Here is a 27,909-nt window from a genome sequence, read left to right as displayed (position 1 = left end):
CTGATAGAAATATGTTTAAAATTAACTTATAAAATTACATTTATCGTCACGGACAACAACAATAAAAATAATGATTGCACAGGAATATTGGTACACAAAAACCAGGGAATTCAATTAACAGCATTAACATTTTTTAAAAAGTGCTTCTTCTGAACAGGAAACAGTGGCTCTAAAAACTTTACAAAACCCATTAAAACACCAACAAATGAGACCATGATAAATATTTACATTTGTATAGTAAAATTTAACTGGAAACAAAATAAGTAGAATCAGAATAATGTCATTATGTGGCAGTATCAGCTAGGAAGAATGTCTGCTAGGATGGCAATGACCAATATATCGATAATTGATATGCAATAAACTTGATGAATGTTGAGATTGGTAAACAGTCTCTTGATTTCACGAACCTTCTTCGCTCGTTTCTGCTTTTAAATTGCAACACCTCTTCGTCCTTTGGCCTACATGTATTCATCCTCGTCTTCTCGTTCGGGCAGGGGGCCGGGGCAGGGCTCCATGGTGACGGTGATGCCCATGCCGCTGAGTCCAACGGGCATGTCGGTGATGAGCGCCCACTCGTTTTGGTCCGGACAGCAGCACTCGACGCTGGACAGGAAGCCGTGCTGGTTGAAGCCCCCTGAAACAGAGTGGCGTTAAAGAAGGAAGCAGCTTCAAGTCATTTGGTCCTTAACCAGTTTATTAGCCCAGTTCAGGATTAGCAAACATAGATTTCATGTATAGGAACTCAATATCCATAGTTAATACCTGTTAACCTTAAAGTTAAAGCTAAAACAGAGTCCATGCTTCTCTGTAAAAACAAAGCATCACCTTCTGATCGACCTGCCTGCAAAACAATCAGAATGACCTAATTAGTTTATGGTATTATTGTTCTTCTCAAGCTTCAAATTAACAAACCAGAAGAAGAAACCTACTGGAAACACATAACCACAGAGAGATTTTATGACCCGGGCATAAAAATTATCTTGCGCTGCCTCAGAATGGCGCCCATTAAAACAATTTTATTCGGCTTCACATTTTGTTCATCACATTACAAACTCCAAAGTGTTTTATCAGGATCTTTGGTGGTAGACCAGTAGTGTGTCAACGATACAGTGTTACCACAGATTCCTAATGGTGTGAACTTTGACTAGGCCATTCTAAGACATGAACATGCTTTGATCTAATCTATCTGCACATCCAAAGAATGTTGCATGTAGGTAAAAAAGTTTCTTTTGCACCTTGCTACACATGTTTCCTGTCTTTCCTACATCACATCTGACAGGAAAAAGAGATTCTCATGTTTTCTTTAAAGGCCTTAGCTGAACTCACAAACATTTACTAATTAGCTCAGTGGAAATGGTTGTACTGGAGTTTCCAACCTCAATACGCTTGAATCAAACCATTTACCTGATTTACCTCTACAGCGTGTCATCAAGATCTAATTAAAATGAAATCCTTATTCCAATTTATGTATTTACTAGTAGAAAAGGTCAAATATGACGATTGACAAATATAAATGCAGTCTTTAGTGCAATTTGATGGAAAAAGTATTTGCTTCTTTTGCATCACTTCCTTAACTTATAAAAGTGGAGACAACATTCAATCAATGTATGTGCTATTTCTATTTATGTGTCTGTTTACCTTAAGTTGGATGTATTTAGAACATATTTAAATTATGGACTTGCACAAAGTCTGCACATTTACGCACAAACAGCAAAAACATCACTTCCATAAACAACTGTTGAGGAGAAATGTGGCAGGCAGACGTTTCAGACTTCAGCGCACTTAGCAACTTGAAAAGATTTTTATACTTTTTGTCCCTTCGGCTCATCAGTAAATGTTTTGTCTCCAACTGCTCGTCACACCTGCAGACTGCAGACGCTACACACCATCAAAGCACCACTTTTACTGTCGTCCAACTTGAATTCGTGAACACTTTTACATCAGTTCAGCCTTTTCACAGACATTTGGAGAAACTTTGACAAATTGACTCATCTGACAGTGAAACAGACGCTTTATCCATCGTGTTTGTTTTGAACCTGCAGTTCGGATGGAGCTGAACTCTGCTGAAACGTCTAGGAAGTACTTTGTGTTCGTCTATCAAATAAAATCCCGATGGGAACGGGTTAAAATACGCTTGTGAGACACGCACAAGCGTACTTTTTCTGACTTGTGTGTTATGCGACCAACATCAGTGCTAAGACTGACCGAAGACGTAGATGCGTCCCTGGTGGGCTGTGACTCCCAGCGCGCTGCGGCAGTGCTTCATGGAGGCCCTGGGCTCCCAGATGTTCCTGGTGGTGTTGTAGCGTTCCACCGTGCATAGCTGGTTCCGCCCATCATAGCCTCCTATGGCGTACAGGTAAGAGTTCATGCTAACCAATCCTGCAAAACATGCAAAAAAAAAAAAAGTAGGAGCAAAATAAGTTGGAGGTTGTTAATGTTTATATTTTTAGAAAAATACTTCCGAGATGAACATAAGCGTGGTCAGATCCAGCTCACCCAGTCCGCTGCGTCTAGTGTTCATTGGAGCTAGAGGTTGCCAGGTGTTCGAGTCAGGTAGGTATTGCTCAGCTGTGTTCCAGCGGTTCTGTCCGTTATACCCCCCCACCACGTACAGAGCCCCCCCACAGGCCGCCACGCCCGCTCCGAGTCGAGCCACGGACATCGGACACACAAAAGACCAGCGGTTACATTCCGGATCCCACCTGTAAGGAGCAAACGGCAGTCAGTCAGTCGGGCGATCACCCGTTACCTACCTTTAACGACTTTACTTGACAACCGGTTCCAATAAATCACTGCAGCACTTCTGCAGACTTCAAACGGATGCAGAGAGAGGCGCGGCCAAGTGCAATGACCTCCTTGGTCTGCGAGAGCCAGTCAACTTCTGAGTGGATTAGGTTAAGCCCGCAACCGTGCTCGGCAAATATTAACAAGCTTTATAGCGAAGCCGAAGATGTTGAAACAGCAGAGGAGGCAGGCTGGAGGCAAACATGTTGACCTGGAGACACTTTAAAAGTTACCGGCTCAAGACGACTCCAAGATTTAGCATGAAAAATTAAGATGTTGAACTAGCTATAAATGTACACTTCTGCATATCTAAGAATTTCTAAAAAAAGTGTAATTTGCAAATCATAAGCGGAATAGTTCAGGTTAATGAGCTCAATGACTGGATAAATAGGATGAAATTACAAGCAAATGAAAATTTGTTCTTAAGATTAATTTACATTGAATTCATTGTATTTTTGCAACGCATCAAATCTTTTCTCTGTAAACCTCATTATTTTAATTGCATGCGTTAGATTCTTTTTTTCCCCCTCTCTCTCTGCCCCCTCGGGACCTTCTTCAGAAACTCGTTTTTTGAATGAATTATTCATAACACCCACCGAGCTGCACTTGTACAAAGTAAAACAAACGTGAATCTTTAAAGAGTTAAAAAGCAGGGGAAGCTCGGCGAGCGCCAACGAACTTGGTTTCAATTTGAGGCATCTGTCAGCGACCCTGAAAACTTCTCCGTAATGTGGAACGATCGCTTAAAATGCTCAGTGCTGACACTGCTTTAGAGGTAACAGGTGTCTGTGTGCAGCAACGAGCCCTCAGAATATTGAATTCATTTCAGTCAGACAAGTCAGGCGTGAATGCTGAAATACGTCTCTATTAGCCAACATAGTGCGAGTTTGATTTTAGCGTCTGAGCTCCAATCTTATCGCTCCGTGTCCGTATTGTTCGACACGTCAGGGAGTAATTGATGCGTCTCTGTTCTTTGAGCATGTAAGGAATGAAGGAGCCTTGAGGTCAGAGACCAAGCAACGCTAAAGAGAACCAAGCAGGAACAGCAGCAGAAGAAGACAATTAGGCAGGAACAGCACATTTAAATTTCCATTAGTGGAAAGTTGAGAGGAAAAGGAAGGGGAAAAAAAATCAAGGCAAACAAGCAGCAGAAATCAGAGCTAAATGCAGAGAAATGTGGAGAAAAGTCTGCATGCTCTCCAGTTTGACGAGATGCACCTGTGTGTAGCCCATTGGTTGGTATTATTTTGCAAATTCAGTACATGCTTGCTTAGAAGCTAACTGTTGCTGCGCTAAATGCCACATTATGCTCATGTGTTTCAGACGAACAGATAACCAAACCCAGAGACGATTTTGATGCAGAACCATTAAATCAGGAGGAAAGAAACAGACAAAGTCCCACAGAGTTAGATAGACCTTCACTGTACAGCAAATCAAATCAGAGTGCAGCAAGTGTCTCTGTCCAAAAGGACAGGAAATGACCTCAGATCTTGTCAGATTTGATTCTCACTGCTGTTGTCTGATGATGTCTTGCAAACAGATTTTTGTCAAGAAAAAAATATAATACAGAAAAAGGAAACAGCTTGGTTTACAGTTTTTTGTGTCATGCATTTTGTTCTTTGATTGGGAGCTACAAATCAATCGGCGTTACACTCACCTTGACCAGGTGTCCTTGAGAATGGCATTAGCTTTAAACCTTTGACCAGTTAACCCGTCCCCTGTACTCGCGGTATTTTATCAGCAGCAGTGTATGCATGTAATGACATTATCTCCTCATCTCAGTTTAGCCGTATTAAAGCCGAGGCATTAGACTGTTCCATGAATTTCTTGCCTTGTTTTTTTCCCCACCTAACATTAATAACATAATTCTTATTAATGCTTAACATTTATTCTTTACATCGCGTTTTAAAAGCATTTATAAAATGTATCATGAGGCTGGTGCAAATGAGTGCCAATGATTCTCCTCTTGCATGCTTTAGAAATCCATTCTTTTTTGAAAAAGGCTAAAAGAGAAAGAAAATCATTTCTTGGTAACAGAATGACGTCGACGCAGCTACTTCAGGCAGCATGAAGATGCAAAGCATTCCCATCAAGATTGACATTCCAGAAAGGTTTGTCCCAACATGCTTTGTCTGATTTTGCCACAAGCAGTAATCTGCTTAACCACTTCTGCAGGTTTCACTGAGAAAAACCCAAAGGGAGGCTCAGCGTGATTTAAAAGTACAGGAGCGAAACTCTCAAGACCATTCATTATGTCACTTATATTGAATTATTTCTGGAGGGTCTGTATAGATTAATGTATGTAGAGTCTCACCTCTCCACCGTGTTGTGATGCACAGAGCCCTGGGAGCCGCCCACGGCGTAGATGCAGCCGTCCACCACAGCCACGCCGACCCGGTTCCTGGGGATGTTGAGGGAGGCTCGCTGGCTCCACTGGTTGGTCATTGGGTTGTAGCAGCACAGAGCGCTGGAGTCTGAGTTAGTCTGAAGTGACAGGTTCCTGCCTCCCACCTGGATATTACAAAAACAAGAAAAGAAAATCACATGAAAATCATCTCATTTCAAGTACAGCAACCTAAACCTAAAGCAAAAACAAAAACATTGTTCGCCATGCATTCTTTTGATCAACACGCGGATGTAAGCGATTTGACCTACAGCGTAGATGAGTCCAAACAGCGTACAGGCTCCCAGTCCACTGCATGGAGTTCCCATCTCGGCCAGTTTCATCCAGACGTTCCTCCCGGGATCGTACGCCTGCATGGTGGTCAGGGAATGCTGCCGGTATCTGAAGAGAAAAACGACATAAAGAGTGAGTAAGTCCTCCAAGAAATATCCAGAGTGACAAAAGACTATTTTTATTCATGTAGAAGTATTAACATGATTAGCATGGTAATGGTGGCAGCATATTGGAGAAGCTCTATTATGTATTTTTGACTATTTTGTTCTTTTTTACTTTCGGACAGTTGTTTTGTTGCGTAACTGTGGCAACAAGGTATGGCTTTTACACCTGGGAGCAGCTGATTAGCATCTCAAAAGCCCTGAACTACAACACCAAATCCCACAGGAGTTGGTTCAAACCATTTCTTTCATTAATCATAACAGGTATGGATAGGAACGGCTTTCTAACCAGCCATCACCCAACAACAGTGTCTTCAGTCAGAGGCCTCTTTAGATACGTTGCAAGACAGACTGCTACCGGAAATAACTCATGCCCACAGCAACGACTCTTTGAAGATACTTGTTTTGGCAACATTTAATTTTCCTTTGGCATAAATAAGGTATTTTCAATTGAACTGAAATGAATTCAGGATTGTAATCATCTTCACTTCCTTCAGAAGAATGAGGTAGATTTCCTAAAATACACATATAAAGATGTTTATATCTATATGTGTAGATATCTACATGGTCTTTGATCTTACTATGATCTGTGTTGATTTTAGGCATTAAGTGATTCCTAATATCAAGGTATTTTAATGTTTTAAACAGTCTTAGTTTCAAAAACCCTTAATTTTTCATAAACCAATTGAAAATATTTTTATTGAGAAATTGTTTCCTGCATTGGAAATGCATGTTAAGTTTTCCTGGTGTTTAGTTTATGTTTGGTTAAGTCTTTGCATAAAAATGAATCTAACAACATGTAATTTTCCGAAAATAACCTTATTCTAAATGTAATAGTTAATGTCTAGCAACCATAGGACTAATTGTTACTTTGTTATATTCAAGCAGATGAATGTGATTTCATATATAATGGAAGTCCTAAAAAATAAATATATATTTATCAGCTACTGAATGGAAAGCTGCTGACAATAGAAAAGTTGGAAAGGAAGAATGCCTCCTCTTTGAGAAGCATGGCTGTGTTTCCTAAAATAATCCACTGGGTGGCAGGCTAAACCTCTTTCTGGAGGCAAATATCTTTTAATATGAAACCCCCAAAAATTTGAGGCTCTGAAAAACAATCGAGTTGCTGTTGAGGATGTACAGAGTGCATACCCTCCGGCCACATAGATGAGCTGGGTTCCACGATTGGGTGCAGGAGTAACTTTCATCAGCGTCATTTCCTGGAATATTTTAGACAGGAAGTCCTTGCAGGAATTGGCCTGGAGATAAACAAATGAACAACAATTTAAAAGCACAAATAGTTTGAAACTGAACAAAGAACTAAACACTTGAATGTGCGGTTTCTAGCAGAAACCCTCGGTTAGATTTCCGAGCTTGTGCTTTTACCTTGCTGAGGATGGGGCAGGACAGCAGCTGGTTCTTTAGAAACTTAGGAGGCAGCGCATAAATATGAACAGCATTCAACAGCGCATGTAGGTACTGGGCTCTGCCCTCCATGTCCCACCTCACCCAGTCTGTGCACGCCTTATACACCTGTAAGGATATTATTTTAACATGCAGATTATGGTAAAAAAGGGTGAAAGCAGTGTCGTTATTTAATCAAAAATCTAGGAAGCAACATGCAGGTCAGTGTGGAGGGGAGAAACTAAATAGATGCAACCATTTATTTCTAGTGCTGCTACGTACCTCAGACTCACAGAGCACCTTCAGGCTGTCCTGACTGATGAGCTCCAGCAGCTGGCAGTGAGACAAACTGAAGAACTCGTCTACTTTGGTCACCTAGAGTCAGAAAGACAAAAACAGCTACTTTAGGAACAGTTCACTTTGAGTGTTTTTCATGTTGAATGATTTTGCTGCATTCACAAATCTAAAAATGTCACACAGGGAAAAAAAAAAAAAAGTATAACGCATGTGCCAAAGTTTTTAGTCTTGGTAGTTTGTCCCTGATACCAATCAGTTGGGTTTCAGATATGACACACTCACTGCAGCTGAACTTTTCGCTGACTTATCAGATTGTGCAAGGTCAGCATGCTGTGTGACACATTTCATATTGCATAAGTGAAATGCAGCAACCAACGATTTTGCCGTTAGCTTCTTTGATAACCAGCATTTTTGCTGGTTATTAAAAATGCTGGTCTCAATGGCACTAGGTTATGCGTAGATGTCCACACAGCTAAACTTTAACATGCGTGGGGGACGACGTGAAGTCAGTGGAGATCAGGGAAAAGAAAGTGAAAATTTATTGGAAATTGATTGAGGATCTGAAAGCACAGCCAGGAAAAGTTCAAGGCTGAGTTACTTCAGGCCAAGGACATGTAAAAGACTAAAATGAAAATGTAGATCATATATCCTGATCAAAGCTTTTTTTAAATGATCATAATCAAAGGTCTCTTGCAAACTCCTGATACATGTTGACGAGGCTAAGGTCAGATTCAGACCCATTTTTGTGCCCAAAGTTCGTAAAAAGCTCATTTTTCAGAACGTGAGCATTTTTAAATTTTTACTATGAAGTTAACTGTAAAAAAAACCAAACATACTGACTGGCTCTCAGTCAATCTTAGCAATGTCCTCTGCTTTGTTCTGTGTAGTGATATCCGAGATCAGATATCTGAGATCAGGTATCACTGGGCAGATCTCAATGTAGCAGAGCTGCACAGAAAGCAGCTGAAATACCAATCATTGCCTTTGAAGATGTTCAAAGAAACACACTAAGTTTCTGAAAATGAGCACTTTTTTTGTGAAACATTTTATGAGTGGAACTATCATTAAAACCAGATGGTACCACTAACCTACCATGTTAGCAAACAACTGAAATGAAATCATTGCAAGGTAGAACAGAATTTGAGTTCATTACACCTGGTGGCTATCTGTACCCAGTCAGATTTACTTTTAGAAACAATATCGTCAATATTTTCAGCGGTCTCCTTCTTTGTATAGCGTTTAAACCAAATTCACAGGACATACAGCTGGTTTTCTTGGTATATGTTTCACCAGAGTGAAGCTTTAAGCAAACCATATGAAGAGACTCAACGGTTTGAGCACCTCACCTCACTGAAGTGCGAGTTGATGTACTTTCGGCACGTCTTGTGCAGCTCCGTACAGCCGATCTCCTCGGCAAAGCGGGAGATCCCGATGACGTTGGCCGGCTCCAGGTGCTTTGTGAGGAAATCACAACACGCCTTGGCCACGTCCTCCATCTGATATCTTCCCAGGAACAAGATAAAAGCAAAACGTGAGGAGAGAGTCGACCTTCGAATTCACCCGTTTCCCTCGAAGCTGCGCTGCCGTTCAGGAGCGTTTACCTCATGGCAGCCAAAAGCAGATGCAGCACACATTTCTCTCCCACCGTGATGCGGGACGTGTAGGCGAAATCGATGAGTCTTCCCACCACCTCGGGGCACACGTCGCGCAGGGTGACCTCCGAAGCACTGCACTCCTTGAAGCCTCTGGTGAACATGGCTCTGAAGAAGGCACTGCAGGAGGCCAGCACCACTTTGTGAACCTGAAGACACACAAGTAGTTATTAATAATAAAGTACTGCACAAGATGGTCAAGGCTGACGAATACAAGCTTATTTAGAAACATAATACTCACAAAAAATAGTAAATAAAACACTATGTATGAGGGGAAACCTTAAAATGTTTCTTCGAGTGCGGATTGTTGGGTGTTTCACAATCCCTTCTTGTTGATGCTTCAGTTTTTTAACTAATCTTGAAAAGTTTGTTTTTACTTTATAATATATTGCCAAAAGCTTATGGATGTACCAATCTTTTTTCTTTATTTGGGATATTTATTTCGTGATCAAGTAGTTGTTTCTGCGAACTTGTCATCTTCAAATTCAATTCCTAAAACAATAACATTTTTGAATTTTCTTTAGACAGACACAGATCTTCAGGTCTGTCTCTGTCTAATACATACATTTAGGCCATTTTGGCAGGACATTTATAAAGAATCGGACACAGACTGACACCCAGCCGTACAGCAGAGATTTGTACCTCAGATTATCCTAAAGGGAACTAATTCTGTTAATAATTTATAACCAAGTAAGAAATTTAAATTAAACAAGGGTACAATAAAACCATAAATACATCAGGGTTAATAACAACCCTTGTTTAACTCGGACGACATTTTTATTGTAAACATTTGTCAACATTTAATATTGAAATGCACAATGTTGCGACAACAAAGCCACACTTTGTGAGAGATTTCCTTTTTTTTAAAATAATTACTCAACTTACAGTTAGCTGGGATGGATAAGTTGCTTTAAAATAGCAGAATAAAATAATTAGTTCTTGGCACAAAGAGTAAGGTGAAGGTGTGATTAAATGCAAACTATCAGATTTAGACTTTTTTTAATCATAATTAGATGAAAAAAAAGAGTAAACAGTAAGTTAATGAAGAAGCTGTCAGTCATCAGATTTGACAGCTTGGAGTTTGGAATAATGTATGTTTGACTAATATTTGTTTCCATCTAAACTGGAATTCACAATCATATTTAAACTTTTCTATTTTTAATAAACGATACTACTGGAGGGCACGAGCTTGAGTCACATAAACAACACCTAAAATAAATTTGATAACTGCAATGAGAAGTACATGAATTATTCAAAACCTCCTGGGTTAACTACATTGTCTTGCAAGAATTAATCTTCCCCTTCACATGACAATTTATAGTCATGCACTACGCAGATTCAGCAGGTCAAAGGGTAAAGCAAAGTCTGCAGGTTGCAACAAGCCATATAGTAGAAAGTGCAAACATGTCAACGATCTAATCATTTTGTGCGAAAATGGCCCAGTTAAAGTTCATCCCTCAATATAATTGACAATCTTGAGTTTCTAGACATGCAAAGCCGGTACAGGCATACCCCCAACACAGCAAGGACTCAGGTGTACTGAATATCTACAAGAGCTGCACTCAAGAGTTTGATAAGTGATTTCACCTCAAAAAATATGCATCACTTTGTGTTAACCTGTTTGCAATCTGAAAAATAATATGAGGAAAGGTTAAAAGTGCTGTATATTTGGGATTACCTTGAAGTCCATCGTCCGGTCCTTGTACGTGACGTGTAACAGCAGATCGCACAGCATCTCTTGCCGTCTAAACTCATCAATGGCCAAAAAGGATCTGGAAGCGTGGTTCTCGACAGTATAATCGAGGTAGCCAGACCCGTGCATGGAGGGAACAACGATAGCCGAGAAATCAGACTCACACGTGGGACGTTTCTTCCTGACAGAGCAATGCATGCTGGAGCCGGTGACAGAAAAACTCCAGATTAAGGGTTTATGTTTCGTGATGATGCCAGAGTCATACAGTCTCTATCGGTTTAAATCCTTCTTATGTCACTGGCGTCAGGCGTTGAACAGGAGCACGCTTCCTCGTGTGCTCCATCTCGCAAAGAACCTTACACAAAAATCTATTCAGTCAAGTTTGGATTTCCTGAGAGATAAGGGATGTAAACAGAATGACGCTCGTTTCCATTAGCAGCCACAGCAAAACCCAAAACCCAGTCCGAGCAGCTCAGAGGAAATCCCAGTAAGTCCAGGTCATGTCTTTTAGGCAAACCATGTTGAACCCCACAATGTGTCCTTATCCAGACATCTCATTTCCATCGTGGCTGACAGCGTGTGTTCAGATAGCTCTCGAATCAAATCATGACGATCAGATTCTTCCTGGTCTGGATTTCACAGGTTTCAGGGACACGTTGGTGATCCATTATCACAATTTAGGGCGTTGCTGTCATCTACTGTTCCAGACGAGATTCGGATCTGCTGTGAAGAGCGTAATCAGAGGAGGCTTTAGTGGGGATTCCTTTAAACCACTCTTTAGGATGCTCAGCCTGTAAGAGAAGAGGAATGCTGTTAACTGAATGAGTAACAAGCAAGTAGATCTCTTAAAAATGTACTTTTGTAACACACTTGAAGTTTCACTTCCTTTTAGCTGAAACCATAAAACTGCTGCTGCTGCCGTCTGCTCCACCTATCACCTCATGAAAAGGTCATGTTCTATTGAAATTCTTACTTTTCTTTCAGAATTTATAGTAAATTATTATTATATTTTTACTTTTTCGATCAAATGTGAATCAATGCCAAGCAAAAGCAAGAAAAAAAAATATTAATGACTATTATAGTGATGATTATTTATTTAAACTTATACTTTTATTTATTTACAGGGCAACAGTAGCACACAAACAAGAGTCTCACATTCAAAATCCTGAAAACTGCTTCAAGTGCTATAAAAGCGTCACAGAAAGTATGACACTGTGACCTGAAAAACTTAGTGAGGCGTGATCAAAATTCTCTCTTTTGCTTTTGTCTTGCTCGACATTGGATCGGGGTGTGGGACTGGGCCTGACTCAACAACCCTGTTAAATCTGGGCCTCAATAAAAAACCTTGATACAGTGACAATTTTAAGAAAATGACAGCTTCAATATCGCTCAGTCATACTGTTCCTACAGTTTAATATTATTTTATTTAGATCCTACACTGATACATATTTTTTGTGGTATTTTCACCCACGTTCGTCATACCAAATACCAGCCCACAGCTGGAGGTGACGTTTGCTGTTTTGACTGGCTTGAATTGCGTAATTTAGAAGAGTTCTGTGTTCGCAGGTATTTAAAAGTCATTTTATAATGTTATAAAGCACTCAGACATCACAACAACGCTATAATTTTTGATAACCATGGCCAGGTAATCTAATCTATTCTAATCTTCCTTTAAAATAATTATTGCAACCATAATGATTTGTTTCTTTGCTTTATTAGATTGACACTATATGAGTACGTAAGGTTTGCTTGAAAACGTTTTGTCTGTCGGTGAAGCGCTAACAGAGTGCGAGTCATGGAGGAATGACTCCTGAGACTTTGCTACACAGTAGCTCGCTGATAAAGACAAAAAAGTGCAAAATCATTGAAGGTAAAGGGGGAAAAAAGTAAATGAATGCAGCAAAGGGTCACGCTGTCGTTACTAAATTCTTTTCCCAGAATGTAAAAGAGACTCTAGGAAAAATGAAGCGAAACCAGTCCTCGCAGGCAGGTGTTCTCATCCAGCTCATGTCTGAGCTGACTGGACCAGTTTGACTTGTACATTAAATATGTCAGTGTCAATAAAGCATTAGTACACACAAGTCAATTGTCTCATCCTGAAAGTTGAGAGCTGTGTGTTGAAACTTGTTTTCAAAACATCTGCTACTGAAGATGTGGCAGATGTTTTAAAAACCATCTGCCTTACCTATGATGTTATCAGGCGTTATAACCGGATTGTGATGCTGGGGATCAGTCCAGAATGAGGGGGGCTTCCTGTAGCTTCGTTAGGCTGAGCGTTGCCACAAAACAGAAAGAAAAAAAATAACAAAACGGTGCCAAGAAAATATCCTCTATCCCATTATAAGATTTCCCCCAGAAAACTTGCTAAGCCCGGTGGTTGGGCGCTCGGGCAGTCATTCATCCAGCAGCCCGTTGTCTTTTTGAGTTAAAAAATATCACTTGATAATTATGGGTTATTAAAAGATTGGAAGATTAATACCTGAACACCAACTATAAGGTCTTTAAAAAATGCAAACATTTAAAAAAAACTTTAAAAAAATAAGCAATGCTAAGGCTGGTGGGGGCTCAAGTAAAGCCTGGTGGCCCGCCAGGCTTATAATACACTGCAGTAAACCCTGCATTATACCACCACCAGACTGAACCAGTAGGTGCTTGCATTCTGATTAGACCAAATTCCACTTCTGCACACGTTGCACTGTTATCACCTTGCACCACTCTGCACCGCACTTTGAAAGCCTGAGAGACGGTTCTGAGTGAAAATCCCAGCAAATCAGCAGCTTCTGAAAAACTCTGCAAAACCCATCTGACAACAAGCAACACGACGCATTCAAAGACATTTAGATCTACTTTCTGATGCATTGTTTGTGTTAATTCAGCAAGTCATCCTCCCCACATCTAAATGCCCAAATGAATTAAGTTACTGCCACGTGATTGGCTACTGGACTTGCTATTTGGCTTACCAAGAAACTGAAAAATTGTTCCTAATAAAGTGGCCAGTGAGCACATATTATTATACTTCTTCAAAAGTATTGGCATATGACAAGCACAATTGTAATTAGTATATCTCTGAATAAAAAAAATAAGTAAATAAAATATTGATTTTTTAAAAAAAATTAGATGGAATGAAACTAATTTCTACATTTTTCACTCTATATATGACTCAGCCCACAGTATACACTCTGATACACCTCAGATAATGGTTAGAGACATATGCTTTGATGCATAAATGAAGATAATCTTCAAAACTAAAAAAGAAAACAAAAGAAAAAACATGCAGCACATTTTTTAAAATTCATTTTTGTTTTATTGTCCAAAACCAAATTTAGAATGATGGGGAAACCGGGCAGCTCTATCGAGCCAGAAAACTGATCAGCGCATCTCTGAGGTAAAAGAGATGCACTTTTGCTGCTCGAAACAGAAAAAAATATTAACCGTTACATTTGACAGGAGGAAAAAAACCTTCTGTTACTAATAAATTGGTGCATACCTCTGAGTAATATTTTACATTTGAACAGATTTCCAAACGTAGTGAATGTTTCACGGAGCAAAGCCAAAGGATACAAGGAAATCAGTTGCATAATCAATTTTGTGTAAACTCCAACTTTCACTTGAGCATTTTGTGGGTCATATGAACATGTAGAGGAAGAAATGAGCACGCATACACATACACTACAGCTGGGTGTATGTAGATTTTCGTCAATGTTCCAGTCCCTGGTTGCCTGCTTTGCTTAGGTTGCAAAACGTGAAGAGGTTAGACTATTACAACATCATTATGACCAACTCAGTGATTTCAGGACCATATGTGTAAAGAGCTTTCTCAGTTAGCTGATTATAATGACTCAACGCATTAAAAATGCACTTGAAATCAGCAGAGGGATAGAGTAGCAGTGAAAAGTGGGACAAAAACAGATCAAAATCCGATTCCAAACAAAGACTTACTAACACCCTTTGACTTTAATCACTGTGTGGTCGGTGAGTCTGCTCAGGACAGAATTCAACACGTAGCGTTGGCAGCTCAGAGAAGAGGCGTTAACCATTTACAGATTGGTTGAGCTGGCAGGCTGCACACAGCACCAAGCAGAACAGCAATCAGCTGACTCGAACTTGTGCTGTCAGCTTTGAGCTGAAGTTGCTGCAGCACAAGGAACGTGACAAGCAGCAGGACTTTGCATAAGGAAGCTCCTGGAGAAAACCCCCCGCTCCCAAAACGCAGTTGCAGTGACTAGACATTTTTTCAGTTGGCTATTTATCTTACATATCTTCCTTTCAAAAGAAATATTCCTCACAATCTTTTCAGAAATAACTACATAAAGCCTTTTTTCAATCTATACATTCATTTTCTAAGTTAATCTGAGATTTAAGGCATCCAATCAATAATCAATTAGGCCCATTTCTTTCAGCGAGTCATTACCAATCAGGCTGGATGAGGAGCAATATTTATCCTGTCATCCTCCACAGTGAACAGGATGATGAGGAAGATAAAAAAAAAATTAAAAATCTTCAAACCTCTTACCTACGGATCTGCAGCAAAGAGTGGCATGTTGAGGTTAACACATCGCCATAGCAACCATAAGACGCTGTCTACATGCCATCTAGATAGGCTTGCTAACAAAAATGCATAAAAACATGTATAAACATGGGAATTTTGCTCCACTACATAGAGGTGCTCAAACTAAAGATTGGATTTGACTTTATATATATACATATATATACAGTACAGACCAAACATTTGGACACACCTTCTAATTCAATGGGTTTTCTTTATTTTCATGACTATTTATAAGGCAATAAATCCCACTTATTAACCTGACAGGGCACACCTATGAAGTGAAAACCATTTCAGGTGACTACCTCTTGAAGCTCATCAAGAAAATGCAGAGTGTGTGCAAAGCAGTAATCACAGCAAAAGGTTGCTACTTTGAAGAAACTAGAATATAAGGGGTATTTTCAGTTGTTTTACACTTTTTTGTTTAGTGCATATTTCCACATGTGTTATTCATAGTTTTGATGCCTTCAGTGTGAATCTACAATGTCAATAGTCATGAAAATAAAGGAAACTCATTGAATTAAAAGATGTGTCCAAACTTTTGGTCTGTACTGCATACATACATATATATGTCTGCTTTTGCAAAATATGATGATTTTATTTTAAGGGCTTTCACACATTTCCACTAGGGGTGCCATTAAGTGAACCAAGAAGTCTAAGCAGAGAAAATGAACTTGTTAGTAGTTACACTGACTACACATTAAACCTGAACGATATTGATTTACAATTAGTGGGGGGGTGGCATAAATAATAATGGAGCACTTGTTATATTGTTTTAAAATTAAACAATATTATTTATCTAATCGTTCATTTATCGGGATATTTGGAGCCACTTGTCTCACTGCAAAGATTGTTTTAAATCGTCAACAAACCGGAGTGAGTAAAAAGTTTCACTTTCTTTTTAGGACTCTACGCCTGTTAAGGAAAAAAACCCCCATAAACTAATAGGATTTTAAATATCCAGTGTGGGATAAGAGTTGCTATGAGTTGTATCACGAGTGCCAACACCCGAACAGTCGTATTACACTGATTTCTGTTTTTTCCCCCGAGCGTCAACACATCGTGTGAAGCAGCTGTAGCAACTCACCAGCTGTCAAACTGCCTGGGTCACAACAACAAAACGCGGCGGTCCGCATTCACACCGAAGCAGGGTTCGGGTGTCTGTCCGAGGGAAGGATGACCTCTCCGGTGGCAGGCAGGTTGCAGCTTTCTGTCCCCTTTTCTCTCTCTTGGACGAAACTGTCCGTCCCATGCTACGTCAAAAAAAAAAAAGCAGAACTGTGCTCAGTTCAAAGTGCAGCAGCAGCAGCCGTCGTTTCTGAGGCCAAGCCGTTCTACGGGATGCGTTAGAGGGCGGGAGGAAATTTCTACACCTCCATGACTCTGCAACTTTTCCCAGCGAGAGAACAGCCAGCAGCAGGTAAACAGACCGGGGCAGCATTCCTCAAACTGAAACTGAGCCCCGCACACTGAAGACTTGGCCATTAGTAACAGCCACACGGCTGGCAAAAGCGGATCATGCAAAGGAGGGGGGGGAAACCCCGCGTCCATATTACACTCATTTTCCACGTTTTATCGAGCAGAAAACTCAAAAACAGAATTCCAGACGTGACTGAAAGGCAAGCTTTGGATACGACTGTTTGAGACATTCATTCTCCTTCAATGATTCATCATGACTTACTTTTCTAGAGAGGGAAATCTTTTGAAAACATAAAATGCAACAAAACACAAAGATGAATAACTAAAAACATTGCAATACCTATGTAAATTAAACACACTGTGTTGCTTCCCACTAATATGGTCCAATAAACTACAATAAAATTTGTTGTAACATGATAAAAGTGGAATAGTTAAACAGGCATGAATGATTTTGCAAAGTGTTTGTGTATAGCCTGGTCTTTGCCTTCCTGTGCAATTCTGCTCGAAAGAACCTCTCGCTTCCTCCACTTGACTGATTGTCTCCGGTCGATTGTTGACCGGGCCAATCGGTGTACCGAAGGAGAAAGTTGTGAACGATGACGTCAATTTTCTGCGCTGTTTTAGAATTGCGATCTGCCTATAGTGTTGGCCACGCTTCCAAATAGTGAGTTAACATTTAAAGTCGCCTTGTCGAGAGCCCAGAGCTTCTGTATGAAGCAAGGTGCTGTTTTTAATCAGGCCAGTTTTTGTACTGAGTTAAGCAGCATACACTTTAAAGCTTTACGTCATTATAACTCATTCCTATCTTTTTGTCTGAACCATTTCATCCTGTACAAATCACCACGGTACTGAAGTAAACAGAGAACAGAGCAAACAAATTAATTGGGAAAACAGGAATAGTTGATAGCAATAAATCAAGCTCAACAAGTAAAAGCATAGCGCTTCCTGTGTAATCATAGGTTTTTTTTATTAATGATGGATTTAATCAATGATCTAAGGGGACATAATAAACTTAGGCAGTGAAACTTGCCAGGGCAAATCTAAATTGTTTGGCTGTACATTCAGACACCTAGGTTCAAACAAATCCGATTTGCAAAATGCAAATTACAGACCAGTCTTGAGCATTTACTTTGATATAGTGCATAAAGGAGTTTGCAAAAAGGCTCAAGAAAAATAAAAAAAGAAACTACTACCAGCTGTGAACATATTTCGTTTGGCATAAATAAATTTTCTATTGCAACGAACTTACAGTCAGTTGTAATCAATCATCACTGTGATGGAGTATTTAAGCGCCAGTGAAGATGTTTACTTCAACAACTTTTTGAGCTTCATCTGTGTGGAATTGTTGATTTTCAAGCAGCCGGCACTAACTCATTCAAATGTCTTACCATCAGCATATCTTGGAGGAAAGAAATAAAAACTGTTTTGTGAACTGTACACCAGTAATGGCCCATTGATTGCCCCTTCTCCAGAGTAATTTTCTTGTGTCCTGCCAGTAAAATGTCAAACAGCGAATGTATGAATGTCCTTGCATGACGTAATAGAAAATGTAGGAACTTAGAGAGTTGCAGAAGTAGCAAACTAAATGCTTTCAGCACAGCACCAGAGGAACTTTCCCTGAGGGTGAGAAAAAAGTTTGCTCATCCTTTTGCACAAGACCAGTCAGGTTAGATAGAAGGAACAAACTTCAAGTTTCACCACAGATTCCCAGTTGGATTTACTTTGACTTGTCCGTTTTAACACATGAACATGCTTATTGTAGCTCTTTGGAGTTATTGCTCCGTTAAAAGGCAAATCCTAGCTCCAGTCTCAAAGATCCCCTTAATGGTAGAAACATTGTGTTCAAGCTAATGTTTCATTGGTTCTACTAGAGGAGGGTTTTATGCAAAATAATTGATTTGATGCAATCGAAACTGACTTTGAATCTTTTTGTGATTGGGATGAGCTGATTGCATATTTCTGTATATAAATTTGACTATACTTTTTGTAGAGTGCCTTGAGATGATATTTGTTGTAACACTGTGCTACATAAATAGACTGAGACGAACTATCCATCCATCCATCCATTTTCTGTTCACCCTTGTCCCTAATGGGGTCGGGAGGGTTGCTGGTGCCTATCTCCAGCTACGTTCCGGGCGAGAGGCGGGGTACACCCTGGACAGGTCGCCAGTCTGTCGCAGGGCAACACAGAGACATACAGGACAAACAACCATGCACACACACACTCACACCTAGGGAGAATTTAGAGAAATGGAAAAATAGGCTTCTAATGCAGAAGAAGCTTTTTTATTGCAATTGCTAACCAGCTCCTTCATGTTTACCTTGAACACACCGTCCCTCTCCCTCCTGCCTATTCTCATCTTACCCTCAGAACAATGGGTGAAAGACAGAGATTCCTCAGAATGCCTCACCTATTTTGTGCATGTGAAGCATTTGTTGTAATATTTAGCAGCCATGTGTTTAGTCAATGCGATGTGATTTTAACACAAATTAGACCATTTATTGACTTGAGGCAACTGTGGCTCTTTGGGTAGAGATGGCTTGTGATCAGAAGGTTGTAAGTAACCCCAAGCCTACTGAACTGTGTATCAGTGGCTAAATATGTGTGTGAATGGTCGAAATGATTGGAAAAATACTAGATAAGTTCAGTCCATTTACCATTAAATTTACAAATGCCTATTTTCAATACAGGCAAACTGCATGAGCACGACTAAGCATTTTATTTGCTTAGTCGTGCAACTCTAGAAGCGGGTCTTGCTTCATGTTTCGGAATGAAAAAAATAAACAAAACAGGTTCAATCAGATTTAGCTCCCATGAACAAACAGAAGACCAGAAAATATTTACTTCCCACGCAAGTATCAGGATGTTTTTAAAGTCAAATTTATGTAATCCAGAGTCAACCAAGAGGAACTCCTAATCTAATGTTGTTGTTTTGTTTTGTTTTTTTGTCGGCTCAGATAATTATCTCTAAAAATAGTTCTCTTGTAAAACACTCTTAAACAGAAGTACCTGCCCTTTATATTAACCTGTGATAATAACTATTCAGATTTTCAGTAAAACTATTATAAAATGATAATCAGTTGAGATGCACAGCATTTATTACGCTAAAAATAAAACTGTTTTGAATTGAGCCCTGACTGCAAATTAAAAACATCTCCAATTAATGTCAATACATAGAGACATCGTTATCTAATGTTTTTATCCTGACAAGAACAACTTATATCGGGCTGAATTTAAATTTCGCAAGTTGGTCTTCTCTCACGTCGACTTATCCTTTTACCTGTTTGTGGAGTAAGTGGGGAGAAAAAAGAGATGTGTCGACAATATTCCGGAGGATTACAGCTAAACAAACAGAAACACACATTATTACTCAGAACAAACTTACCGGCTAATTGGTTTCACCTTTATCCAAGCCGGGGATCTTCCTCCTCACTGCACCCCACCCTTTGAGTCAGGCAGGCAGATAGAAATAAAATCCTCTCCAGATAAGATAACAGGATGAGTTGTAACTTATCTGTGCGTTGAGATATACAGCTTTTCATCTTATCGTGTCCTCTTTAATGCAGCTTACAAGGCTGTGTGTTCCTGCTGAACTGATCCTCCATTATCGCAAAGTATTATCGCTATACTTTGGGGTATAACGAGACAGACCTTCTCTTGTTATACATATATGCAAATGTTCCACGTTGATTTAACTTGTGACAGCTCCCTGAGAGTAACTCTGGTGTTTACCTATAAAATACCTCACTTATGATGCACCTCTCACGAATCATCCTGGCTACAGTCACTAAAGGTGTGGTGCAGGGAATGTATCAGTGTCCACACACTCCTAAATATCTTTGGTGCATATTTTTCTGGGCCTGGTAGACTTGAACACTCAGACTTCTTACTGACTTGGCAGGTTTCAGATTTATAGAGCAAGGACGGAACCTCTCGGCAAAATATAGCACGTGAATAAGGCCCACAACAAACGCACACGCAAAAGCATGATTTATAAGCTGATGAGGTATTGTTCAACATTGACACAGCAACTGTGTTCTTTATTATTATCGAGGAAGCATGCAAGTGCAAAATTAACCCAATAGAAATGTGTTGACGTGCACAATTTCAAGGACAGATAAAGGATTAAGAGAGTCAGCATAAACAAAAACAGCCACACTCTCAATTTTACGCAACTCTCTCAACTACAAGTGTTTTCTGTTTTATTTTTTTATGCACGTGCTTTAATTTCAATTTGTAGACTATTTTTGAGCAGGTCTGTGTCTAATTTACACCTGGAAATGATATAAAATCTATTTTACTGCAACAGGAAAGGAAAGGCAAAGTGCAACTGCACAGTGACACAGCACTATTCACTTCTGTCGTGTACACAAAGAAAGAGAGAGAGATCAGATCTGGTCTTCCTGCTTCCACTTCAGCCTGCCTCACACATGAGCTCCACTATCCTCTCATTCTGTGGGAATGTGCTGCCCTCTGCTGGTCCAAAAGCGAGTCACAAGGAAACTTGGGAATGATCACGTAAACACAGACAAATCTCACAAAGCTGTGATGAAACAGAATCACAAGAGCTTGAATCACTCGTGATAAATATATTTAATCTGTAACTTATCTGTAGTAGTTACAAAATGTTTATATATTTTTAACAGTTTTGGCATAATTACTGCTCTGACTGTATATTGTTCTTCTTTAGTGTCTGTTTTCTCCAGTTAACGATTTATCAGTTACTAAATTAGTTGACAAATAGTTCAGCAATTGATTAATAAAATTAATTGCTTCATCTATAATTTATGTATTTATTTTTTTCTCTGCTGTTTCATGAATCATTTGTTTTATATTATTTTCTGTGTGTAGAAGGTCATTGTATTGTCACTGCGACAATACAAAAGCTGCCATACTTGTTAGAGATTTACAGCCTGGAAGATGTGTTGAAGAAGATCATAATCTTCATTTTGTGATTTAAAAAAAAAATCTACTGATTCATTGATGCTCATCACAGAAAAAATAAAAAAAAACAAAATCAATAAAACAGGACATTGGGTCCAGATGAGACGGGGCTGAAAACAAAGAATAGAGAGGGAGAAACGCAAACTAAGAGATAGAGTAAGATGTACATCTGTCATGCATTATTGCAGCAAATGCCAGCGCTGCTATCCTGGCTTTAGAAAGTATGTGAGGAGGGGGTCGATGGGTCCGTCAAAAAAAACTCTGTCTAATTCCTCCTCCTGTCTGCCGCTTCTTTTTAATGATTGGAGGCGCACAAGCAAGCCATACGCCTTCTCTCTCTCTCTCTCTCTTTTTTTTTCTCTCCCTCTCCCGCTCGCTCTCTCACACACTTAAAAAAATCTTCAGTGCTTTCTCTTGCACATAGAACATACTCGCACATATACACACCGTCTATCCCCCTATGAATTCCTCAGGAAGGAGTCGGCCCTCTTCGTTCCTCTGGACACGACTTTCCCTTAACAAGGTACTGATGGTCTTGACCTCCTCTTCAAACAAACCCTTCCCTTCAATCAGCGAGGATTGTGGAGCTGGGGCTCAGCCGAGGCCTGTGGGTATTGCAGAGGAAACGTCTTGATTCTCCTTGATTACTCCCTCCCTCTTTCTTTTGCTCTTTCTGTCTGTCTCTCCTTAGTCCCTCGCTTTCTGCCCCTGGTCTCTCGGCTCAAACATCTCAGCCTCGGGGACTGCCTGCTTTAGCTTTTGTCTGTTTAATAACCTTTCACTGTTTTCTCCTACGTTTCTGTATCTCCACCCTTTTCCACATCCAGGCCTCTTCAAAGTTTCCCATTTGTCTTGGGAAACGTCTTTTGTTAACAAAATGTACAAAACTCAACAAGTTGGTTACTTAAGATGAGAAAAGCATTTAAAAAGTTGTATTGCGTCCCTTGGTACATTTCGTAGAGTGAACCAACTTTAAATTGAACCTTTTTACCTTTACAAACCCACAACATTTTTGCAAGTCAGCTGGGATTTTTAAAATTATTATTTAGATTCAATTTCCCATAAAATTCTTCAGTCGAATAGCAAATTAAGTTTGACACGTTTGAAATAGTCTGCCATAAGCAGATTGGACAAGACAACTTTGAAGGAACATTCCAAAAGTTGTATCCTAATTCAAAACTACATTCCATTTTTAATGACTTCTGCAAACTCTAAAATACTGAACATGAACAAACAGGAACTGTAAAACGTTAGGTGCAACATATTTGAACAAACAGAACAAGAACAGTGGTTATGCTGCCTGGTGGCAGAAAGAAGCTCTCAACCAAATTCCCCAGGAAGCAGGTGGTAAAAAAAAAATCAAATGACTGCAAAAAAAGTTCAGAAACACTTGGTTTCAGTTTCCACATACTATGTGGATGGACTCAATGCCTAAACTCTAAGGTATCCATCACTGCTCATCAAAAAGCATAGGAACAGTAAGCTGCAAAAAAGAATATATGCTGAAAGGAACACCATGCGTACAGTGAAGCATGGCGGTGGCTCAGTGATGCTCTGCACCTGCTTGGCTTCCTCTGACACTGGAAACCCGCAGCATAAGGGCAGAATAAACCACTGGATCTTCTCTTTCTGTCTGAGTGGCGTTTCAGCCCAGGCTGGTACCGGACTCCGGTCAGTCTGACCAGCTTCAGCCAGCAGTTTCATCAGATCTTTCACTTTTGTTCTAAACCTGACACCCAGGTTATCCTGGAGAATGTGTGAGGAGAAGAGCTACTCCAGCTTCCTCCCACAATCCCAAACACGTGATTGTGAGGCTAATCGGTTTCTCTAAATAGTAAGAGTCCATCCAAGGCTGCTTGATTTGTGTGATTGTTAGTAGCTCTGACATCGACTGGTGACCAAAAACAAATATGAGTTGTAGTTATTCACAGAAGGGAAAAAGAGTTACGTCTTTATTGATTGGCAAAAGATGTGATTTATCCCTTCTGCATCATTTTATACAAATCTTTCAGTAAATATTATTCTTTTTGAATGTTATATTTAAGCACTCTCAGGAGGGTATAATTTATGCTTTGGGGGTGAGCTAAATTTTATAACCAGTGCGACTGGTTTGTTTATAAATATTCACTTAAGATAGCTGATAACATTACCTTTGTGAAAATGGACATTAACATTGATTTAACTGCTTAAACATGTTGAATTTCACATACTTTTAGATTTTTAATTTTTTTTTTAGTAATTCTTAGCTTAAGAGGATTGCGTCATATTCCATAGTGCATTTTCTTATGTGAAGAAAAAGGCAAATTGATCTGCCTTCGGCGGTTGCTAAGGCTTGTGAAACTTTCACAAACTTCCTTCCAACATTGTCCAGGCCATCTGTCCCCACAGAGCTGCGTGGCAAAGAGACGGAGGAGTAATGAAAACGTAAAGCTTACATGAAACCAGAGGAAGCTGCTTTCATTTCTGTCAAGCTGCTGCTTCTCTCCGCTACATCTAGTCTAGCTCGGGGCCGTCTGTAAACATAGATCAAAACACTTCATCATTGCTTCATCAAGTGATGACGACAGCTAATGAGAAGCTCCTCATTTGTTTTTCTTGTTTCGTCTTTAATGTTTCTCGTATGTGGATGAGGAGAGGAGCTTCGAGCGCAGACGTGTGTTTTGGAAGGGTGTATGCTAAAGTCATATTTACTAATATTTACGCCTTTGTGTGATTTTTTTAAAGTCATATATACTGGAACCTTTTTTAAAAATACAAAAGATTCGTACTCTTGACTGCTTGATGCAGCACATCTCCTATTTCGGTGTGATGCCTTGCAAAAACATTTGTGCTTGTCTAAATTTTGTTGCATTTAAACCACACATTTTTTTATGTATTTTATTAGAATTTTATGTGACAAGCCAACACAAAGTGTGAATTGTGAACTGGAAGGAAGAGTTACATTAGTTTTAAAGTCTTTTATCAATCAAAACCTGAAATATGTCAATCAATCAATCAAATTTTATTTGTATAGCACATTTCAGCAGCAAGGCATTTCAAAGTGCTTTACATCATATCAAACACAGAAACACAATGCAACATAGAATCAATCAAAACATGACATTAAGTCAGATTCCATCAATAAATTTGTAATTGATTACGTTTTCAAATACAATCCTAAACAGGTGGGTTTTTAGTTGAGATTTAAAGGAAGTCAGTGTTTCAGCTGTTTTACAGTTTTCTGGAAGTTTGTTCCAAATTTGTGGTGCAAAGATGCTGAAAGCTGCTTCTCCTCATTTGGTTCTGGTTCTGGGGATGCAGAGCAGACCAGAACCGGAGGACCTGAGAGGTCTGGGAGGTTGATGCAACAACAGCAGATCTTTAATGTATTGTGGTGCTAAGCCGTTCAGTGATTTATAAACTAACAACAGTATTTTAAAGTCTATTCTTTGAGCTACAGGGAGCCAGTGGAGGGACTTTAAAACTGGTGTTATGTGCTCCATCTTCCTGGTTTTAGTGAGACCACGAGCAGCAGCATTCTGGATCAGCTGCAGCTGTTTGATTGATTTGTTGGACAGACCTGTGAAGACGCTGTTGCAATAATCAATGCGATGTCCTATGCCTTTGTACTCAGATAGTTCAGTGAGATGGGATGTAGCACAGGACTGGACAAAATGCAGCCCTAGGAATAGTTTTTGACAATTGTGCAGATTTAGTCTGCTAGAGCATGCTTGTATTTTTTGTGGTAAGACTTTCATTGACAAATTAAAATCTCCAAATTTTCTTAAACTGTAAAATGTTAGGTGCAACATATTTGTCTTTTACTTACCACAATGTTTTTCTTTGCCAGTGTACATTTAAAAAACATTCATGGTCCTTTAGCTCAAAAGCAGTCTTTGGCACAGACATTTACTTAATCTGGCTAAGGAGTGGCCCATTTCCTGTTTATGTCACATTCTTACGTTTAATGTCTTGAATGAACACTCACTTACAGATAAATTTAATATAAATAAAGTCTGATAGCTTTGTTTGTTTGATTAAATATTGTATTTTTTTGGTAGATTATGCAATTATTTTTCACTTGAGGACTTGAACCCACCATTGTGTTCAAGTTTTGTCTCTAGCTTTTTCCTTGACCTGCCTGCTGTGTTCCCCGGTTTTTATGATCTCTAACAAACTACCATGTAATTTTAAAGAACAAATAGCAACGCTTGATTTTTGTTTAGGGTAAAAAAAAAAAGAGACAACAAACTTCATATTTTTATTATAAATAAATGAAGTAATGACTATTTTGTGTTTCTGCTTAATCAAAATGAAATGCATTGAGGTTTGTGTTTATAATGTGATATTATTATATGAGTGCTTTTGTAAGGCTCTTTAAATAAACTCTTTGTGAGAAGTTGATCAGTTCACCACTGAACTGACGAATCTGATTTTCTTATTTAAAATAAGATTATTTTCATAGAAGGGTGTTGATTTTGTGTTTACTTGAAGTTCAGATGTCGTGGCTCATTAAAACACCGCCTTATGTTTGTATTTTCTACAGGTGGCTTTAGAAGAAGCCTATTCCCTGAAGCAACGTGTCCCATGATGCCAGACTCTGCAGTAAACGGCCAAATAGAGAGAAGTACACATATTTTCCCTTTGGTGACAGGCGAAAAGAACAAACCGCAAAGAGCAGGGATTGAGCAGAGGACTCACCAGCTCTCTGCAGGGCGCCTGCATCTCAGACACGTGGTTTGCAGTGAGGCTGCGCTCAACATGCTGTCTATCCAGAGAACTGACTGAGAGATTCACTGTCCTCACATGACTTTCATTACACCAGAGAAGGCTTCATCATCGAGATTCAGCTCTCGCTGTCTGACTCCACCACTTATTCCTCTCAACACTTTGTCCTCCGCTCCCCGTGTGATGTTTTGAATTAAGGACTTCCTGCCATGTCATTTAATGTAGCACCCTGCCGGTTATTTTTGTACGTTTCAATATGTTTGCAACATTGGATAGGTTTGTTTTTTGTTTTTTTGTTTTTTTCCATTTGCAATGCGAATGTGGAAAAGTATTCACACCCCTTTGATATTTCTACTTTGTCACGTAGCAACCACAAAGTTATGTTTTTCGGGATTTCATGTCATAGAACAAAACAAAGTAGTCTACAGCTGTGGAAGGAAAATTGAGTCAACACCTCACAGCACAATGCTGCCACTACCATGTTTTACAGTGCACAGTGTTAGCGTCCCACAACACACACTCTTCACCAACGTCACTCTTTGAGTTTTTGCCTTATTTGATCAACAAACATTCTTTCACACACACACACACAAATCCTACAGCATAATGCTGCCACCACCATGCCACTGTGGGGATAGCGTGTGAGAAAAAATATCTACATTTCTGCCACACACAAAGTGAGCCGCATCAGAAGTTAAAACTTGATCTCATCCAACAAGAAAACTTGTCCAAATAGGACTTTTAATGGCTTCTTTTGACTATTATGTCATTCTTCTTGCCACTTTTTCCTTAATTTTGTCTTGTTGTGCTCCTTACCCAATTTGTCAACTTTGACTCTGATATACGTAGACTCCATATTAAATTAATGCCAAAGGGGGTCAAATGACACTGAAAGCCAATGTTGGGGGTTCAAAATAAGCAAATGTATACCACAACTGCATGCAGCTTGTGTAAATAGTTTTATGTGATACTGTTGCCAAACCAAAAAGTGGGATTTCTTTTTTATTTTTTTTAAAGAGATGTTTTTTAAAATTTGAGGCAAAAATGAGCACAGCAGCTGAGACAGGGACACACTGGCCTAAGATGGGAACAAACGCTCATCATGAATCCTCTGCTCTTTGTACGGCATTGGGAACCGGAAGAAAGAGCAAAATAACAGGAAAGCGACAAAAGAGCCATAACGGTGTCTCATAAATCTTTTCACATTTACTGTAAAGCAACAGCCTGGCGCGAGTGGGAACTGCTTCGCCGACAAGAGCGTCCATTGAGCGAGGAGAAACGGGGACATTGTGGGCAGGGACCTAAAGGTCACCATGGCTGTGAGTCCGAACGCTTTGCCCTGGACGCCCGCTGAGTCACCGCTGCCTTTCACCGACAGACGACGACCAGGACTAATTTGAGTTTGTCCGAACTTGAACATTAGTCAAATAGTAGTCACAGCATTCCAACCGGAGGAAGAACATGAAGAGAGCTTCTGTTGTCCGGACACAGTCTGGGGCCGAAAAGTGGATTTCTCAATCGTAGTGTGATGTGACATGACTGTGTTTCCTCTCCCCTGCTGTGTTGGCTGGTTGGCCTAGGACTCCCACAGCAATCCTGACTAGTTTCCCCTGAGCTAACA

At 39.7% G+C, this 27,909-nt stretch overlaps 1 protein-coding gene and 1 long non-coding RNA gene across 3 annotated transcripts; one reads left to right on the top strand and one right to left on the bottom strand.

Moving 5' to 3' along the window:
• Window positions 1-20,128, bottom strand: keap1a (kelch-like ECH-associated protein 1a). Of its 2 annotated transcripts, none has more exons than XM_028001038.1 (12): window positions 20,023-20,128; window positions 10,657-11,462; window positions 8,928-9,127; window positions 8,673-8,829; window positions 7,312-7,404; window positions 7,012-7,158; window positions 6,778-6,884; window positions 5,443-5,572; window positions 5,102-5,298; window positions 2,500-2,705; window positions 2,206-2,382; window positions 1-634 (listed from the first exon to the last, which is right to left on the bottom strand). In XM_028001038.1, the coding sequence occupies exons 2-12, from the start codon at window positions 10,867-10,869 to the stop codon at window positions 459-461; spliced, it is 1,803 nt and encodes a 600-aa protein (XP_027856839.1). In that variant the 5' UTR covers window positions 10,870-11,462; window positions 20,023-20,128; the 3' UTR covers window positions 1-458. The 2 variants fall into 2 exon arrangements, with proteins under 2 accessions (XP_027856839.1, XP_027856838.1); XM_028001037.1 differs by lacking the exon at window positions 20,023-20,128 and adding an exon at window positions 16,305-16,483 and having other exon boundaries at window positions 82-634.
• On the top strand, window positions 16,523-27,909 carry LOC114134411 (uncharacterized). The gene is made up of 2 exons (XR_003593384.1): window positions 16,523-16,637; window positions 26,107-27,909. It is a non-coding gene; the product is annotated as an uncharacterized LOC114134411 (long non-coding RNA).

The sequence above is a fragment of the Xiphophorus couchianus genome, chromosome 19, assembly GCF_001444195.1.
Source record: "Xiphophorus couchianus chromosome 19, X_couchianus-1.0, whole genome shotgun sequence".
NCBI classification, from domain to species: domain Eukaryota; kingdom Metazoa; phylum Chordata; class Actinopteri; order Cyprinodontiformes; family Poeciliidae; genus Xiphophorus; species Xiphophorus couchianus.
The sequence above is the reverse complement of the archived record's forward strand: the minus strand, read 5'-3'. Positions and strand labels throughout refer to the sequence as shown.

Coding starts and splice junctions, on each gene's coding strand:
- keap1a (XM_028001038.1), bottom strand. CDS start 10,869: ATGCATTGCTCTGTCAGGAAGAAACGTCCCACGTGTGAGTCTGATTTC. Junction 7,159..7,311: donor AGGTGCTCTGTGAGTCTGAG/GTACGTAGCAGC, acceptor ATATCCTTACAG/GTGTATAAGGCGTGCACAGA. Junction 5,299..5,442: donor TGTTTGGACTCATCTACGCT/GTAGGTCAAATC, acceptor TGTAATATCCAG/GTGGGAGGCAGGAACCTGTC.